At 40.7% G+C, this 20,804-nt stretch overlaps 1 protein-coding gene across 2 annotated transcripts in view; it reads left to right on the plus strand.

The window, feature by feature from the left end:
* The window catches only part of lactbl1b (lactamase, beta-like 1b), a 46,397-nt gene that overhangs the window by 4,208 nt on the left and 21,385 nt on the right, over positions 1-20,804 (plus strand). Inside the window, exons 2-5 of one of the 2 annotated variants that reach the window (XM_048256019.1) lie at positions 2,415-2,488; positions 5,406-5,556; positions 8,078-8,184; positions 9,272-9,429. In XM_048256019.1, coding sequence (XP_048111976.1) covers positions 2,420-2,488; positions 5,406-5,556; positions 8,078-8,184; positions 9,272-9,429 — 485 coding nt within the window. In that variant the 5' untranslated portion in view covers positions 2,415-2,419. Of the gene's footprint in view, positions 1-2,414; positions 2,489-4,463; positions 4,779-5,405; positions 5,557-8,077; positions 8,185-9,271; positions 9,430-20,804 lie in introns of those variants that run through there. The other variant, XM_048256020.1, reaches the window with a different exon arrangement.

Below are 20,804 nucleotides of genomic sequence, written 5' to 3' on the forward strand. Positions count from 1 at the left end.
TACAGGGCAATCAATAGCAATTTTATAATTTTTAAGAACATTTTGGAAAGTTTGGAAGCTCATGTAATAGGGTGAGGTGTATTCTGGAAATTATACAAATAATCAATGTATTTGTTGATTTTCTTTGTGTTGTTTCCTACTCTGTAAACAATCTGAAGAAAAGGATTCAAAATGTCAATTTTTTTATTACCAGAGCCTTCACCAGGCTGTGTGTGTGTGTGTGTGTGTGTGAGAGAGAGAGAGAGAGAGAGTGGGGCAGGCTGTACCTGACAACGAACAGATATGCTGTCAACTACCCCTGGGGTAAATAAAGTTTCAAAAATTGCAGAGAGATGGAAAAAAAATGTGCAAGCTTTCACAGAGTGAGACTTATAAGTTAATCCTGACAAGTTGTAAATGAGCTGGGTGGGTGGCAGTGCGGAGCAAAGTCACCATCAGACCTGGGAGCAGAATAGACACTGGGATCTTACTGTGCATAAATATTGTGGATTAGCTAAGGGCGGTGAGCCAAACGCTTCCCAAATGGCATTTTTAACCAGTAATATTGTTCAAAACAGCACCAGACCTCGTCAGTAGCTTGCTCAGGGTCCCTACACATAAAACGAAGCGCCAATAACATAGTTAGCAAACTCAGAGTTTATTATACAGAAGACTGTTAAGAACACTTACCAACTGTGAACTGTCCCTGTACCAGCTCCTCCAACCCAGTATCACAAGGATCCGTTGTACTGTCACGTTTGGTTAATCTATTAATTGTGCTGGAGTTACACTTTAAATGTTACTCCAGTAAAAGTAGATATCCTCCTTTTACATTTCCACTTAAAGTACAAAAGTACTTGCCTTCAAATGTACTTAAGTATCAAAAGTAAAAGTCCTGAAATGTATTATGACTAATGCATTGACAGTTGCATTTACTATTGTCGAAATGATTCGGTACAGACATAGGCATTCACTGAGCCTTTCTTCAAAATCAACTAAGAATTGTTGTATGTAGAAATAACTAAAAACAATCTAATGTGATATCTTAGATACTTCAAAGTAACCACTTTTTGCTTTGTTGAATGCTCTACACATTCGGACCAAATCAAGACGTTCCTTTTTGTGTTTGATAGTGTCAGAATAGATTGTCTTTCATTGTCTATCATTGTATATCTATATATCATTATTACACGGCTCTTCACAATGCTAGTAGAACGCTCCATTGACTTGAATGGGATTTCCCAAAGTTCTAGCGGTAAGATATATTCATGAATTACCGCTGCAAACATATAATTACCGCTGTCAATTCTCTCCTTAGTGGAATAAATCGCTTTTATGCTAAATTCAACATACATCAGAACCCAGAATTTAAGTCCAGCAACAATGTTTTTAAGGGCCTGTCCACACGGAGACGCTTTTTAGGTTAAACGCAGAGGTTTTGCTTCGTCTTGGCCGAGCGTCCAAGCGAATTCTGTAAACGCACTGCCCGAAACCGCACTTTTCTGAAACCTGGTCCCAGAGTGGAAAAATCTGAAACCGTGAGTCCGTTTGAATTGTTTAGACAGCTTAAACCGCACATTCTGCTCACAGATCGATGATGTCATCGCCACACCTCAGCTGCCCTAGACTTGCACTTATAGTATTGCCTAACAATACTAGTTTTCATACATGACATTGCCTACGATTACACTCCGTAAGATAAATATCACAACTGGAAGGCGCAGCTACCGATAGCTTATGACTTGGTGGACTGAACACTGTTTTTCCCGGTGTTTTTTATGCATTCTAGCTACTGTCAGTGACGCGAGAGAACTTAAGTTATTAGGAAAGTGCGGTGTAAGTTTAGGCTACATTAATTTGTGCGTAGTGCCAGTGTCATTCATTTATTTTACATGTCTTACAACATATATACATGCATTCACAGTCGAGTGAAATCAGATATAAGCATACAAAGACGCTTAGAACTCACGTTAAGCCACTCATGTTAATCACAGTACTTACATGTATATACAGTAATGTATTTGGACAGTCTTTTATGCAAAAGGAACTTCAGTGGTACTTCAGCTGTAACAAAATGGAGTAAAAAGTAAGATATTTGGCTTAGAAATGTACTGGAGTAAAAGTAAAAAGTTTAACAAAATTGAAATACTCAAGTAAAGTACAGATACATGAAAAAGTGACTTAAGTACAGTAATTGAATAAATGTACTCAAGTAATGTCCGCCACTGATAATAAGCCCTACATGACCTTGCCGTAAAGCCCTAAATAACCTTGTTGTGACTTGTTTATAACACAGTAATGCAAGTCATGATGGATAGCCTAATGGAATGATCATTGTTTGGATATGATGAATGTGTCGTACCAGGCCATGCATGTAGCTGCTGCTGTCTGAGAGAGAGCATGCAGTGATTCATGAAGCTGTGCTTTCCCCTTAGGACCCATGATGGGGAAGCCAGGGAGTAAGGTTTTACGAGAAGCCTCTATGGATGGAGTACAGCCACAGCCTCAGGTAACACTGTGCTAAATGTCCTTCATAGATATCCTGTGTGTGTGTGTGTGTGTGTGAGAGAGAGAGAGAGAGAGAGAGAGAGAGAGGTAAGTCAATTTATTTACATAGCACATTTTCTATTACAGTGGCCTAGTAACCATCAAAGATGAGAACATATGTATGTAGTGTCTGTTGTGTACATTCATGACATTATTTATTTATTTATTTATTTATTTATTTATTTAGCCTGACACCTTTATCCAGAGGTATGTCATACATTTCCATTCCCATTAACCATGGTCAAATTCTAGTTGGGAGCAACAGGCAGTTTGTCGTGTGCATGGTAGTGCTTGAGTGGATGGATGAGTCCTCAACCACTGTCTGTTCCCATGATTACACAACATGGATCAACTTCTGCTTAGTTTCACAGTTTAGCTCTTGATCCTCTATCATGACTTTGCTATATACATCAGCATGCATTATGGCCCTGGTTCCCTGTGGGTTTAATAAGCTAGCTGTGTTGACAGAGATTGAATCGACCTTATCAAAATGTTATTACACTGGTTTAAGTCTGCATTTGAAAAAAAAATAGCCGGTTACATGAACCAAGGCATGATTCTGTTTATCCCACCCAGCAATTTATCATGTCAATATGAATTTCTCACAATAGATTATTTACAACAAAAACAATAACACAATACATTCATTTTATCTGGATATCCAAAGCACTCACATACGTATGATCCTTTGTTTGTAGCTTTGCCATCCATCCTATTTTTTCTATTTTTTTATGATTATTTCAAGTACACATCACCATGTATATCACCAATTGTTTTCGTTTTGTGTGCGATGTAGTGGTGCAATGCATCATGGGAACGTCTTGAGTGTTAAACACAGTAAGGCCCCGGTGCCTTGACACACTGATCGTCTCACATATGAGCATTACAGTGCTGTAGTGGTGGTACTGACATCCCCACTGCTGCCAGAGTCGACACTAATCCCTGTGTGCAGACAACGCCCTGACCACACACACATCACATCAGTGGCCCAATTAGTGACCAGACGATATTAGCTCCTATACCTGCGTGGCTTTTTTTTAAACACTGATGAGAGCATTGTCTGTGACTGACCAGTGATCTACAAGCTCACTGAGCAAGATTAGCGCCATGGTGACCTCTCTGTGTTACAGAAATAGAAGTGGATGAGTGAGTGGCTTGAGGATATAGACTAGGAGATGTCCAAATCAGGTTCATTAGATACATTTGTGGCATCCATAATATGGATTACATATATTACATATATAGTAATATATATTACATATATTACTACATCATAGTAGCCTAATATATAACGTTATAGGCCTCTTTGAATTATATACTGTGCACTTGGGCTGTGGGAGAGGATATTTCTAAATCTGAGAATCTGAACTGGTAGGTGATAGATGTGCTGGTACTATCAGTCTTTGATCGTTTTGATGGGCACATCTGATGGTGAGTGAGTGTTTTGTGCAATGTGTCTACCCTGCTTCCTGTGGACACTGGCCACAGCGGAGACAAACAATCGTGCATCCAAACTGTCAACACGCCATTGCTCTGGCCATCTTCTCCTCTCCACACATTACAAGCAGAGCTGGAGGAATTTCTCTGTGTCTTTTTTTGACTCCCCGGTTGTAATCCCTCCTCACCAAAACAGTGGCAGGGAGACTCCATGTTGTCATCCCCACAGCACACAGGAGCTGTAGCAGCACCAGGCTACAGTTAGCAGGGGAACTGGAGTGAAGTGAATTGAATCGCCGGGGATGGATTAAGATTAAGACTCTCCGCTCTTTGATGGGTTTTAGCGGGGTAAATCTGGGGAGGGGGATTATGATGTCACCAGGTCCCTGCTGCCGTTGAGAGAGAGAGAGAGAGAAAGAGAGAAAGAGAGAGAGAGAGAGAGAGAGAGAGAAAGAGAGAGAGAGAGAGAGGAAATTGAATTCAGGGGAGTCAGGGGAGAGCTGCTGCTGGCCCGGGATTACGGCACGGTCGCCGTGAAGATGGTGAAACTGGCCACGGCTGATGCCATGCCACTCTCACCGGCACGCCGAGGCCTGGTTGGCACCTGATGTGGAAACGAGCACTTAAGGAGAGCGGGAACAGGATTACCGGCAGCGGGGCCGTAACCCAGCACAGCTAATGGCGCCCACACAGGAAGTGGACAGGGCCATGGTGTTCCGATAGGCGCATACATCTCATCTTGCTCTGTAACTCCTCACTGCACCGCTCAAACACAGAGAGAGAGAGGGAGAGAGAGAGAAACAAAAGTGGATGTGGTGAGTAAACTAAACTGTATATGTTAAGGTTATTGAATGTCAGAGTTTTCACCGAGGGAGTGGCATTTACTCTGGAGCGCTTTGACAAATTAGATTAATTTAGGCTACCCTAGATGAGAGGTCTGTATCTGTTTGGCTTTGCTCTTGTCTTGTATACATTATGCTAAATACAAAGTTAAGTGTTGTGTACAAATGTGCTATAAGTTATAGCTTTATAGAGCTACTTCAGGGAACATGAGGGATGATAAATTATCTGTGTGGTCCCTACAAAAACAACAGCTGTGGCCTTCTGCAGGGGTCTGCCAGGGGAACTGTAGCTAAATTAGTACCCTTCCACTTGTCACTTGGGACTCACCTAAACTCCACCTTTTGCGAATTACTCACGCTCTCGTCTGCCACGATGCATCTGCCAGGAAAACTTTAAGCCAGTCAGACCCAAATTATCGCTAAAATGCACCCAGGCATCGGCAACTATAGCTGGAACTCCACTGCAGTTATTACTGTACTCTGAAGCAAGTGTCTTGCCAGGGGTAGTCTGATACAGAGAGTAAAATTGCCCACTTACCCCCCATGTCACTCCATGTTTCCTGGGGTTGACCTGTGTGTCTATTGTGTTTCTCCTTGCAGCCTACGCCAGTGGTGGCCATTGATGGGCTCACCAAACCCAACAAGATGAAGGTGAAGTGGACCCAACTGGGCCTGGTCTTCTTCCTACTGCTGTCCGTGGTGATGACAGCCTGTTTCATCTGGCAATACCAGCTGCCCAAGATACTCGCCGGTATGTTTGTCATGACCAGCTCCGTTTGCCATCAGTGAAAAACATGACATTGTTTACCTTGGCCTAGCGCAGGGGTCGGCAACCTTTTTTGCCTGGAGAGCCACTTTTTTTTTTTTTTTACATCTCAGAAGAGCCACATAAAGACGGTTACAAGAAAAAGTTTGGATATTTAACGTACAGTTACTTTCAATTAACAGAGGATTTTTAATACATTTTCTACTAGTTTTAAAAGTAATGTGCAAGTAACTTGAAATGTAAAGTGGAATGACAGAAGTATAGGCCTTAGGCTTCCCATGTAGGCTAAACACCACCCCCTATTTTCCCAGTGTCCTTTGGTATGCAAAGTAACATCATAGTTAACAACACAACACTCAATTTTCGTTGACATGTCATTGGCGAAATTAGAGGTTAGATTTGGTGATAGCCTTGGAGTCTGGCTGGCTCATATTCAGTGAGGTGAAGTTTCATGCAAGAATTGAGGCTGTCATCATTTAAGGGCAACTCCACGCAAAACTGTCATATATATATCCATAACGCCAACTAAATACCATGCCATTGTGTTGCCGTTATGTGACAGTTTTGCACGGAATTGCCCTTAAATGTGAGTGCAGGTTTGTCTTTATATTTTTCATATGTGAGGAAGATTTCTCACATGCAAGTGGAATAGGGTTAACACAGCAATAGTAACTCGTTGCAGTGTGCGATATATAACGGGCAGTTAATTTCGCGTTTTCAGAATCAGTCTTCGGATGGAAACTTTCCCATTTCCATTCAACAATATTGTGCAGGCTACGGTTACAGAGTCAAGTGAGGTGGAAAGTTATATAAATTACTCAGATAGACCTACAATATTACATTTTGAAAATGAACGAACTAAAATAAAATATATTTTAATTAAATACTCATTAATTATTTTCTGTTGAGCTGAGCCGCATCAGAGGGATCAAAGAGCCGCATGTGGCTCCGGAGCCGCGGGTTGCTGACCCCTGGCCTAGCAGATATAATTAGTGTCCGGATTACTTGATGATATGAAAGACGTAAATCAGAAGCACAAAACTTGTTGCCATTGACAGTGGTAATTACATGAATATATTTGACCATAGAACATTGGGAAATTCCATTCAAGTCAGTCGGGTGTTCTACTAGCATTGTGAAGAGCGTATAATAACTCATGTGAAGTGCTTTTAATTGGCCTGTTGCCCTGAAATGCATGGCGGAGAGCCTTACTCATCAAACCCAATAAATGAGCAGCGCACATTCATTAGAAGCAAAGAGCAGCCTTATAAAGGCCCCCAAAGGTGCGCTTGCTGTTTCTGTGCAGGCTGGAGAGGAGAGGGAGTCAGAGTCTACAGGGCGACCGGTACATCCTATTAAGTGCTCTCCTGGGGGCGGCGGAAAGAGATTAGGAAAACTAAACACAGACAGCTTGCATTTTCTTTTTCCTGAACCAGTCAACAGAACAGAACGGAAACACTCATGTATGCAGCGACGGGAAGTGTCAGCCGGGTGAAAGCTTCTACCCCTCAATGTTTTAAGTCAGCACTTACTACACATTCTCTGTTCTCTGAGATGGCAAGTGTGTTTTTAGATGTCTGAGATTTCCCCAATAATGCATTAAGAATTGGAACCATTAGTGATGAAAGGATGCCTGGAAGCCAGCAGAAACACAGGGCTGCTCAGTGAACTGGGTAGGAGGTTTGTTCCGGGTCAGAAAATCTATATTGGGCAAGTAGTAGTTAACAGTCTGGCATAGCTGGCCTGGCATAATAACAAAAGTTTTTTTTTAATTTATCCACTTTTCTCTGTTGACTTTCCAAAGAACTGTTTTTTTGCAGCACATTGTGAAGTGAAAAAGGGGAAGGAAGAGCTTGTGGTGTATCAGAGAGAGAAAGAGAGCATGGAGTCTTTGGGATTGATATTTTATTCAATTGCATAAATGTCCAGAATGAAGCTTGATAGGACCCTCCTCACAGAATTAATGAACCTGGAAGGAACCATGGAAGTAGCCTGGAAATATAATATAATATGGCTACTTTCCATTGCCAAGCGTTAACTTTCTTGAAGGTGAGTACTCTGTTGGAGTTTAAAACTATTGTATCTGCCCAGAGCCACTCTGGATCTGCCATAACCAATCGCTAACGTTTGGTCGTGACGTATGCCTGGCTCAAACTAGCGCACGACCTCAACGTCATCGTTCTCAGCTACTCCCTCTGTTCGCTGATTGGACCTGCAGATTTTTGCAGGAGAAAACCCGCGAATATAATGCAGACCCAGACGACGTACTGAAGGGAAATTAAAATTGAGCAGAAGTACGTAGGAGGGCATTTTCACACTAAGCTGTTGCGTCCCTTGTCTTCATCAGTTTCACTCTTATCTCATCCGCTCACTTGGTTCTTGTCAATGTCCCTTTCCCCTAAAGGAGATGTGTATCTATTAGCACATCCATGTTTCCCTCCAATGGGTGTCTTTCTCTCATGTCCCTCATTCACCATCTCTCTCTCTCTCTTTTCCACTCCGTCAGACGACGCTCTGGGAAAGAACGGCAACGGTGACAGGATGTGCCCGCGCTTTCCCGAGCCCGCCCCACTCGAACACCCCATTCCCATTCTGAAGGAGGCCCTGGAGAAGGTATGGGCTGATATGGAATATCCACTAGCCTAGTTTCACCAGACTCACACACTTTGTGAAGAGTGTCACAATTGGAAAATGTTTCCAACCCTAGCATCATACTTTGCATTAACTTTAAAATCTTTGGTCCAGCCAAACCGAAGTTTAATTTTTAATTTTTAATATGTTTGATAAACCCCTGGCTAGCACCTCAACTTGGGTGTGCCTCCAAGCCTTTCACTGTAATAATTTTAAATTATTTATTGGTTATTTAACATTCTTGTCAGTAGCATGGGATGTGAGTGTGACATGAATCTTGATATAGTGCCCATAAAAAGCATTCACTCCCCTTGGATATTTACCCCTTTGATTGATTTTAGTAATGCAATCTTATAATCTGGCTCTTTAAACCCGCTTTAATGTCAAAGTGAAAGCAGATTTCTAATTATTACAAATTTATAATGTAGAATAAGTGGTTTCACCCCTTAAAGTGACTGACTTAATTGAATGTATATTTATCCATTGCTGATTTTGCAATGTATATTTAATTAACATTACCTTGTAGAAATCTGCTTTTACTTTGACATTAAAGAGGGTTTATTGTATATTGTTGTTAAAAAGGCCAAACTTGGCCCCAGCTGTGGCATAATTGGCTGGGGCACCTGCACCGTCCGACGGCGACCCAGGCTCAATTCCCGCCCCGTGGTCCTATCCGGATCCCACCCCGACTCTCTCTCCCACTCACTTCCTGTCGTTCTCCACTGTCCTATCTTATTAAAGGCATAAAAAAAACAAAAATATACTTAAAAAAAAAAAAAAAAGGCCAAACTAAATTGACCAAGATTCCATTTCTAAGACAATGCCATAATAAACCTAGACAGTATGGGGTTTTCCCAGTGACCTAGTTAACACAAAACAAAACTGCCACGTTTCATTGTAAACACAAGTTCTTTGTTTGCCCCTGACATAGTAATACTATAACATGGTTTTAAGTGTAGTCATCATGCCAAATTTATAACAACTTTTTCATTGCCTGTTTTTCGCCAGTTGACACACTGTTAATGGTGACCAATACAGATATAGATTAGATTGTTATCTCATCCCCCAGGTTGATGCACTGCTGCGCCAAAGCATTAACCCCACCAGCCTGCCTGCAATGTCAGCCATAGTCATCTACAACGACACAGTATTGTGGACAGGAAATTTCGGCAAGAGGAACGGCAGTGACCCTCTCTCCACCCCACCAAATGAGTATACCATCTACCGGTATGCATTGCTTATTTAGCTGACATAGTACTGGTAGTTGTGAGAGACAGTACAACAAAATTGCAATATATTTGAATTAATGTTGATTTAGCAACATTAGGTAAAAATTGTTATTTCCCTCTTGGCATCAACGTTTAATATACTGGGTAATATACTTTTGCAAGGCATCCATGCAAATTCAATACGACTGCACTGTTGCATGTGGGCAATACCATTAAAAACTTTGACATATTGTTTTTCTTTAAACAAATACAATTGGTGAATGTGGTTTGAATTTCAAAGTGCTATTGTTGTTTTTCAACTAATAGAGAAAGAAAACAACATTAATAACTGAAATCTAAGTAAGGGATAATGTATCTTCCGCCAGTCAATATCGGAAAATAAATCCCAACAGGGCAAACAGGACCCAGATGTGAAGTGGAGGGTTTTGCTTCGTCCTTAAAGGAGAATTCCAGTGTGATATTGACCTAAAGTGTATTGAAACATGATACCGAGTGTGAACTTATGTCTCATAGCTCATCTTGGCTTGTCCCCTGCACTCAGAAATCTGCCGTTACTTAGCCGATGCTACCAACAGTTTTTCGATGGGGGTGCCTCGGGCATCGGCTACTGGAAGCAACCGGAATCCATTATTTTTGGAATCTGATCTCTTATCATACCTGTTCATTCGTACTCGTCGCTTGACTTATCGTGATTCAAGATGGCGGCGAACGGTAAACTTCATGAAGTTACTGTCTGTATAAATCGTCTTGTAAATAAACTACCAGTGCTTTTTCAAAGTTCTCAATGTCTCGTTTTAAATGTCAAGGCCCTCGGAAGTCTACCAATGAAGTATGGAGCTACTTTGTCGTAAATGGTGTAAAACAGTGATTTATTTGCATGGCTAGGCCGATGCCCGAGGCACCCCCATCGAAAAACTGTTGGTAGCAGTCGGTATTTTCCGATAATGACAGGCGGACAATACATTATGCAAAAGTATGTGAATAGAACTTTCTGCAGCACTCTGAAGAGCCTTATAATGAAATAATATAGCTCTATCCTCTTAAGAATAATGCCACAATCTGGCAAAACTAAATCACCAAAAGTGTTTTGGAGTTTGGCCACAGTCATAGTCACTTTTATCTGTTGTTTAGGACAGCAAGCCTGAAACGTAAGGCACCCATCTGGCTTCTGGGTGGTAATCCATTGGTGGCAGGCATGCAGATTTAGTCTTGGCTGGCGGATGTTAGTTTATTCTACCAAGAGACTTTCGCTGAGTCTTCTTTTCTATGGGTTTGAGGGACATTAATTGCCTGAGGATATACCTTGGCATCTCAAACAAACAAGATGCCAAAAAAACAAACAATCTGAGGCCTTGGGTGTAAATAAAATGCTAGACGTCTGGATTAGCTCAGCTAATATTGGCAGATTGTTGCCATTCCTCTTGGATATGAATCTCTTTTGGGACTACTGACTTTTGGGAGGAAGAAGATGTTCAGTGAGAGTATGATTACCAGTTTTACCAGTCTGTTGTTGCCAGCATCCTCTTCTATGCTGTGGTATGCTGGGGAGGAAGCACAAAGAAGAATGCTTTGCGACTAGACGGGCTGGTAAGGAAAGCTGGCTCTGTAGTGGGAACCGAACTGGAGTGCATCACTTCAATATCTGACAAAAGGACCCTGAACAAACTGATCAACATCTTGGACAATGAATGTCATCCACTCCACAGCACTATTACAAAGCAGAAGAGCTTGATCAGCTGGAGACTTCGCTCACTGTCAAGCACAACTGACAGACTGAGGAAGTAATTTGTCCCCAGGGCCATTGAACTGTTCAATGCTTCACTAAATGGAAGAGGAAAGATAGACTTCTCTGCCTCTCCATCTTCTCCATGTTTGTGTACTGACTGTCCACTACTGCCTACTGTTTTACTGCTACATTGTTTACATGCTATATTAGCATATATGTATAACCCCTCCCTTCCTCCCACAGCCTGGATTGTGGCCGTACTTAATACTTGACCAATGGCTGTAACCCTATTACTTCAACCTATTTTTGCACTGATATAGTTTTTTTTATATTACTTTGTCTACACTATTCTCTTATATGTCCATTTATTTTATGCTGGTCTCTAGACTTTATTCTTGCACTGTTGCACTGTTGGACTTACTTATTTGCACCATCACCATGACACCTTACCATGCATACAGAATTACAGGTTCAGTCCCTGCCCTGTCACTGCAAGCGTCTCATGCTTGATCATCCTTAGTCAAGTCAAGTCAAGTAAAGTTTATTTATATAGCGCATTTCATACACAGAGGTCATTCAATGTGCTTTACATAAACAAAACAATAATAACAAATAAAAGCATAGAAGGGCAATGTAGTCAAAGAATAGTTCAAAAGGTAAAGATCATAATAAATAGAAAAAACATAAAACATACAAGGTAAAATTATTTAAAAATAGAGAATGATTAAAAAGTCAAAATAAAAGACACAGGGTAGAATAATTGTCAAGACAGATTCAGAAATTATAACTCAGTGCAGTTAGCAGAAAGCATCTGAGAACAGTTTGGTCTTAAGTCTAGATTTAAAACTGGCTACAGTTGGGGCCTTTTTAATGTCATCTGTTTTAATTTTAATGTCATCTGAAAGTTGGTTCCAGAGCTGAGCCGCATAGCAGCTAAAAGCTGCTTCACCATGTTTAGTTCTAACAGCAGGTTTTACTAACATTTTTTTTCTCCTGAGACCTGAGAGGTCTGGAGGGTGTGTACTGCTGAAGCATGTCTGAAAGGTATTTAGGTCCTGCTCCATTAAGTGATTTATAAACAAGCAGTAGTACTTTAAAGTAAATTCTGTGACTTACTGGAAGCCAGTACAGTGCAGGGACTTAAGAATTGGAGTAATGTGGTCAGTTCTTTTAGTTTTTGTGAGAACCCTAGCTGCTGCATTTTGTATCACCTGAAGCTGTTTGATAGTCTTTTTAGGAAGGCCTGTGAAAAGTCCATTGCAGTAATCAACCCTGCTGGAGATAAATGCATGAATGAGTTTTTCTAAATCATCTTTTGACATCAGCCTTAGGCAATATTTTTGAGGTGGTAAAAAGCTGATTTAGTTAGATAGATAGATAGATAGATAGATAGATAGATACTTTATTGATCCCCAGGGGAAATTCAAGGTCTCAGCAGCATACAGACAACACAAACACATTCTTTAACAGCAGAAAGAGTAATTAAAGTATATAATATAAAAACACAACTAAGCAATAAGGACAGTAGAAGATAAAGTATATGCTAAATATACTAAAATACAAATTATACTAACTAACACTAAATCTAAATCAATTCTAAAAACAGTATCCACATAGTGGTGATTAATCAATCAGAGGCGCTTGCAATGAAATGAGTAAGTCCAACAGTGCAACAATGCAGAAATAAAGTAAAGTAAAGTCTATATATCTATATATTTAACTATTTAAAGAAAATGTATAAGTGTGGCCACAGTTCGGCTGTGGCATGGAGGGGAGGGTTATGCACATGTGCTAATGTGCTAATATAGCACGCAAACAGTGAGGCATGAATTGATTTAGTTATCGCTTTCATGTGGCTGTTGAAATTTAGATCACTGTCAATGAATACACCAAGATTTTTAACAGTATCCTTTGCTTTCAACCCTTTTGTGTCAAGGGCAGTGGCAACCCTAAGTCTTTCCTCCTTTTTACCAAATATAATTACTTCAGTTTTTTCTTTGTTCAGCTGAAGAAAACTGAGACGTCCGTGTTGATTTGTTCTATACACTGACACAGAGATTCAAGGGGACCATAGTCGTTTGGTGACAGAGCTAAGTAAATTTGTGTGTCATCTGCATATCTATGATATGAAATCAAATTATTTTGGATGATTTGTCCAAGTGGCAGCATATAGAGGTTGAATAATAATGGCCCCAAGAACGACCCCTGGGGAACACCACAGGTCAAGGCAGTGGCGCAAAAAGTGGGTATGCGCTAAAGCGATGGTAAAAATAAAATAATAATAATAATAATAATAATAATAATAATATATGTGGTGTATTCTATATGTAGCTACTGTTGTACGTTTCTAAATCATTTCTGCATTTCCTCAATGTTAAATAACATTTTAGAGGACTAATAGGCTAGAGTAGGCGCCCTATCTCATAAGATTCTATCATAGAATTTTGACATAGAAGAGGGAGTGGGGGCGCCGTGAGCACTGAGTGAGCAGGTACGAGTAGTGAGTTTTCGTCTATAGAAAAAGATGAATAAAGCAAAAAAGCTGTCGGGGGCTAAAATAGAAAAAGAAAGGGAAAATGAGATGACATGTCAAGGGATGCGACAGTAGTCAAATAAGTGGATGGTGAAAAGCAACAGGTAGGATTTAAATTGTGACGTCTGTGCTTGGAAGCACACGTTTCATGTTCATGTTATTCATGTTACCAGACTAACTAGCGTTTGCTAAGCATATGCCGATTGAAACAGCCTATTCCATTCAGATAGCTCGGTGGCTACCATGCTCATACTGCACTTTTAATGGCAAACTGCAAACAGAAATGTCACACTAGCAACAACTCATTACATGATTCCATTTCCTAACAATGAAGACTCCTTGTAATAACTTAATATTGTGCTGTCAATGTGGCGCAAACAAAGGCTAGAGTTGAATCAGCCTTATCCTTTGTGAGCAACAGCTGGCAAAAGGACGTTATGAGAACCGTTTAGACTCTCTTAAAGTGACTGCGACATTTAACAATACTTCAAGTTCAAATCGGCAGAATTTCTTAAAAATAATAATATATAATACATTATTGGCCTTTTGTTTTACTTTAGTTGTTTATGTTTTTTTTTTTTTTTGGGGTGGAGGGGCGCCAATTTGTTGTTGCAGCATACCCCTCAAAAAATGGGTAGCTGCGCCCCTGGGTCAAGGACATTGGTGTTGAGGTACAGTTTCCAATGGCAACAAAGAAACTTCTTTCTTGTAGATATGATTTCAGCCAGTTGATAACTATGCCTGTAAATCCAACCCAGTGTTCTAGTCTGTGTAATAAAATATTGTGATCAACAGTGTCAAGCAGCACTAGGACTGATGTTTTACCTGAATCTGTATTGAGGCGTATGTCATTGAAAACCTTGATGAGAGCTGTTTCAGTGCTGTGATTTGTCCGAAAACCTGACTGAAAGTAATCAAAATACCCATTTGATGTTAGGAAGGTGGTTAGTTGATTAAAGACTACTTTTTCAATAATTTTGCCAATAAAAGATTGGATATGGGCCTGTAATTGTTTAGCATGGTGTCCAGGTTATTCTTCTTGAGAAGTGGCTTTACAACAGCTGTTTTCAGTGACTTAGATATTTGATTTAGTTTATTTAGTATATTTAGTATTTTAGTATTTTTTAATCTTCTATTGTCTCTATTGTGCAGTGGAGTTTTTTATATTACATATATTACTTTTTCTGCTGTAAGTGCATGTTGTGTGTGATGTCTGTATGCTACTGAGACCTTGAATTTCCCCTTGGGGAATCTATCGATCGATCGTCTCCAGCCTCCTATGACCATTCAGTTAGTTAGTTAGTTAGTTTATTAGTTGTCCCCTTAGGGAAATTATTTTTCACATTTTCCATACGGCTTTTCATCCTGCATGATCACAGGCACAGAAAGGCACATACATGAACACAGACATAAGAATGACATACAGACATACACCTTACATACATCACAGGCAATTGACACAGACTTTTACATAAATTATTGGGTGTTTCATGGGAAAAACATACATTATTGCACTGCATATATTTATCTATGGGGCTTTGTGTTGTTGAGTGTTTGGATTCCTAAGGGGATTAGGCTTCTGCTGAAGCGGGCTTTATTGCACCTTATGCTACTAAACCTCCTGCCAGAGGGTAGGGGTGAGAAGTAGCGATTGAGTGGGTGGGTAATGTCCAGGGATATTGAATGAGCAATACGTGCGATGGCCTTAGTGTTTAGTTCTTGTAGGTTTGGGGTACTGTATGCAGACCTATTATTTTGGTGGCAGTATTGGTTAGTTGGGTGAGTTTGTTACGTTTGGATGTTGAAGAAGCAGGTGGAACAGTATAAAAGGATGGGTTGGACAATGCTGGTATACAGTAGTAGGAGTAGATGAGGGGCAACATGAATCCTTTTAGTTTGCGCACTGCCGACAGTCTTTGGTTTCCTTTTTTCTGTATGTCTGTTGTGTGATGTTCAAAGGTGAGGTTATTGTCAATTGTGAGTCCAAGGTATTTGAAATGGTCTACTGTCTCCACTGTTTCATTGGAAATGATGATGGGGTGGTGGGTTTGTGTGGATTCAAAAGCCATTTCTTTTGTTTTGCTGATGTTGAGTTTGAGATAGTTATTTCCACACCACTGAGTGAAGTGAGAGACTGTGTTGAGATATTCTTGGGTTGAATGAGTGAGGAGATTGATGACATTACTCGCTCTGAGTCTGGCATTTTGGCAGAGTCATGGGTGCCAAACACAGCACACAGCGCAGCAGTGCATCTTAGCATCCACTCCCTGTCGACAGCTTGAAATGTGAGGCTGGTTTCAGAGCAGCGGATTGCCCGCCTCTGGCAAAGACTGGACTTGTGTTTTCCACCTCAAGGACAAAGCAAATAAGCCTCAGTTGCACAAGAAAACATGTAAACAATTAAGCCCCTAACACTGAACTGTTATAGTAGATACACATGTGAATAAATATGAAATTGTGTTCCAGGAAACATTTCCTAATGTTTACATTAAAGGTGCTCTAAGTGATGCTGGGTAACGTCACTTCTGTTGACTTTCAAACAAAACAGAGAGCTAGCTCGCTACTTCCTCCCCCTCCCTTCCGTGAGGCTCCAGTGCAATTGACAGTCTCCTAAATGTGCATCTCGTCTGTGATTTGCTGGAACAGTTTGTTATGTTTATATGGGCTATAGGTTTGCCCAGGTTGTTTTTGTTGCCGTTTTTGGAGCCTGCACTGTCTACAGAGATCATGTTGGTTAGGGGATGTTTGAAGTAAGTGACATAAAATGTGGTTGGTTAGATGATGTTTGCAGTAAGTGACATAAAATGTTTTAGCCTAAAAAACACATGGCATCGCTTAGAGTACCTTCAATGAATTAAGAGTAGTTCAACCTCACAAAGCCCTAATGTTAGGGTAATGTTAGGGCGTGTGGGTCTGGACAGCAGAACTTTGTACCCTGATGTCATTGGTGTGGCTATATGTCTGTGCCTTGAACTTGCGTTGAACTTTAGACAAGGACCAGTTAACAGTTCCATATTGCCTGTAAGATAAATGAAAGAAATTATATTCTGACATAAGCCAGAACTCTGAAGTCAAAAGGCTGAGAAGCATGCCCAGAGGAGGTGATATTAAAAGTCTTGGAAGTACAGACCAGTGCGCCATGATCTCGATGCTGATGGACAATTAGCTAAAGGAAGCTCATGAAGCCCGTAGAATGTTTGTTCAGGCGAGGAGAGCCCACAGGAGCGATTTAGTCATGAGATACTGACAGTAGCTCTGTGTGCCTATGGCTGGGTCAAGCTGTGAAATCTAGAAAATAACAAAAATAAAATGAGTCAGTCGTTAACAGAAGCACCAGCATTCTCACAAAGATGATGCATTGGGCTGATTTGAGTTCATTAAGCAGTACTGTATGGCACAAGTGAGATTGGGGTGCCATATTGCTACAGTGTTATAGATTGAGCCATGTTGATATCCTTTACCAATCTAGTGATCACAAGTGCCATATTGCTTTCATCGTTCCAACTAAGAAGATATTGGAAGAAACTGGAAGATATTAAATAGTGTTATCAATCTTGTTTCTTCATCCTCTGTCCCCCCAAAATGGCTTCAATGGGTGCTCAGGGAATCTCACATTAGTGGGGCTTCCATTCCAAAATTTTGAATGTATATAACTCTCATGCCCCCCACTACCATCGAGCACCCTCTCATCGAGTTTGTGCTCATCAGTGCACACCAGACTGCACCAGACTGTGATTGACAGTCAGATGTCACACAGCCCTGGACCAGAAGAGCCGGGAGCTGTGGATTTTTGCAAAACAAATAACAGGTTCTAGGTGAATAGAAGTGCGTTTTTTTTTTCTAAAACCGGCTAATTTATGTTGTTCTGTCAGAGCATAGTGTCGGTTTCAGTGAATATGATCAAAACAATCCTGCCAACTGCAGCTTTAAATTTCATGGAAACCCTTTATTCCTAACTATTGGCAAATATGTTGCATAGAATAGGCTATATATATATATAATTTAATCATTTTGGCCAACGATCGGCCCAAAGGAAGGACAATCAGCGGCCCATTGGTTACATTTCCATATTGACACTCGACTGATCCAATAACAACTCACGTCAGGCCCCACCCCTCACAGTTTGGCGTAGAGCCAGGCAGGGGCGGACTGGGACCAAAAATCAGCCCTGGCATATTTGGTCCAAGCGGCCCTCAAATCGGTCGGGCACACCTAATTAAATACAAAATATTTGCATTACCCTTAAATATGCATATATTTTCAACTGTCATGGAGCACTGAAAGCCTCATTGGTTATCACTCTGACTGATCAGAGGTAGCCATGGAGCACATGATCTCCATATTCAAGTAGCCTAGGCTATAGCCTACAAGCAATTATTAAAGAAGAGTTTCTGCTTGAATTCAAAGTATCATTTCAAATTATTCAATAGGCTACATTTGTTAGGACTTGCAGGCAAGGACCCAAATGCAGACCAGAAACTTGCGTAGTTCAGTTTTAATGTTGCAGCCAGACAGCAACAGAGCAAAGCACAAGAGATACAGTCCAAACACGAAAAGTTCCAAAAAGGGCAAAGCACAAAAGATCCAGGATGAGTATCCAAAACGCAGGCAAAAACACAAAAGTTCATGCAAAAACAGGCAGAGTATTCACAGAAGACCAGCAATACATCTCTGGCAGACACAGCATTATCCTCACCAAATTCAGTTACAACCAGACAAAGAACAGAAAATAAACTGAACTTTAAATACTAGGCAGTCTAAACAAAGGAGACAGATCATTGGGTGAGGACAAACAAGGGACAGGAGAAATCAATACAGATAATAAGCAGACTGATGAACAGCACAGGTGTGGGCAGAAAGTGGCGGGAAAAAACAGGGAGTGGCAAGTTGGAGGTGGGATTCAGGCCACAACAAAGGCACATGGCATCAAAACACAAGATTGTCCGACAATACACAACCAGTCCAGCAGGGCGGCCAGAGTCCCTCAGTACTAAGTACTGACAACATTTAAACTATACAATGCTCAACTGACAGCAGCACCAAACAGTTAATGAAGCCTATGTGTAAAGAGCTAAATTAGGCATATCTAGATTGTCGTAGACGTTAATCACTGTAGGACAACTGAGACAACACAAAATACACAGGGCTGTTGCTGGAAATATGTTATTCCTGTAGGCTATACTACATTGCTGGTACGTATTTTGGAACATTATAGCTACATTAACTAATTATCTTTGATGTCTTCCAGTAGCCTATCATGTTACTGTATATTAGTTGGCTTGTGCATGAATATGACTTTATGTTTTGTAGCCTACATTTCCGTCAGTTTACAGTCTTTTAGCCCATCTTTACCATGATAACCCTTCCAAGATAGAACGCTTTCGACGCTCTACTTTGAGAGACCAACCACCACTCATGCCATCGATGTTGAATTTTGGGCGTCTGACGGAAACTGATCAATCTGACCAACAATTAACATCCATTTGACAGTCTTTTGCTGTCCGGGTTTGCAAATCATTCATTTAGAACATTTAAGTTGCGCTATTTGTTATTATAATCACAGCACGGCCTTACGTTATCATTACCATATCATTACCGCAATTAATAAGTCATCATAATCATCATCGTCAGCATGGCATGTCACACATACAGTAGCCTGTCCCTCTGCTCTGTATGGTTGCTTACATGCTCGGTCAAACTCAACGAACTTCAACATGTTGCTGACATATGCTAGCCTACTTGCAATATTGTATTTTTGAAGCTTCTACATTGGTGTTACTTTTGCACTATTGTCACTGCCAGCACCCGCCGCAATTTCGTGTAGGCAACTTCGAATAACTTTTGATGGCTCACAAAATCCTGGCTCTGAGCCAAAATGCGAGGGTCAGGGCCTGACGTGAGCTTTCATTGCATCAGTCGAGTGTCAATATGGAAATGTAACCAATGGGCCGCTGATTGTCCTTCCTTTTGGGCCGACCGTTGGCCCAAATGATTAAATTATATAGCCTATTCTATCGGCCCAATAGGTGCGTCGGCCCACCGGGAAAATGCCCGGTATGCCAGATGGCCAGTCCGCCCATGGAGCCAGGATTTTGTGAAAAGTTAATCGAAATTGTGTACACGAAATTGCGGCGGGTGCCGGTGTTACATGGCAACTGGCTCCCATGTTAACTGGCTGCGTTGATGACGTTTCATGATTGATGACGAGTCTTTGACAGATGTGGCCGCTTGCAGATTTGTCACTTTCTGATATACTAGAGACGCACACAAATATGCATGACATGTTTAAAAGTCAAAATTGTATGTAGTACTACATGCACTGGACCATGAATATGCCACCCAAAAAACAAACATCTAAATAGCATAAATAAACACATGTGGGTATCGAACCATGAATAAATTGACTTATTTGCTTGGTAATCAGACGTCTGTCCACTTGCGCCACGAACCAGCTGACGGTACTCACAGAAATGTACTTTAATTGTATGATTAAAAGAAGTCAGCTAACGTTATTATGATTGTAACAAGTTAACATAGCTGTTCATGTTATCTGGCTACCATGTTATCATGCTACCGTTGCCCAAGCCATTTAGTAGACCTTCAAAGTATCATGGTTAAGTTTTACAAACGTTTCACTGAGGTAAGGCTGTGGCCGCCCGCCCCTACCTGAAGTGTCTGTAGAGGCACATGAACGTCAGGAAATAAATCAAATAAAAATGTGTTGCCTAATTGTGTATCCTTTTGTCCAGCCTATTCTTTTAAGAATTCAGTTCATGAAACACAGGCATTGAAACGCACACTGCAATGGGCAGGAGAAGTCTATAACTAATATTTTACACAAAATTTGCGCACTGGGGAGAGTCAAAACTCTTAGGCTTATAGGCTATTAACGTTAATGTTGCTGACATGTAAACATGGGTTTGATGTTTTTTTATACTTTATTTCCCAATTTGTAAGCTGGTGCTTCTCCTATGGCGCAACAGGTTCATGCCTGTAAATTGCTTTTTCACGCAGTCGACATGGGTTCAATCCTCCCCATCACACGTTTTTTTATTATTATTTATTTATTTTTAGACCAGCAACACTTCCTCAATTTAGGCTACAGATAGACTAG

This window comes from Alosa alosa, chromosome 10, assembly GCF_017589495.1.
Source record: "Alosa alosa isolate M-15738 ecotype Scorff River chromosome 10, AALO_Geno_1.1, whole genome shotgun sequence".
Lineage (NCBI taxonomy): Eukaryota > Metazoa > Chordata > Actinopteri > Clupeiformes > Clupeidae > Alosa > Alosa alosa.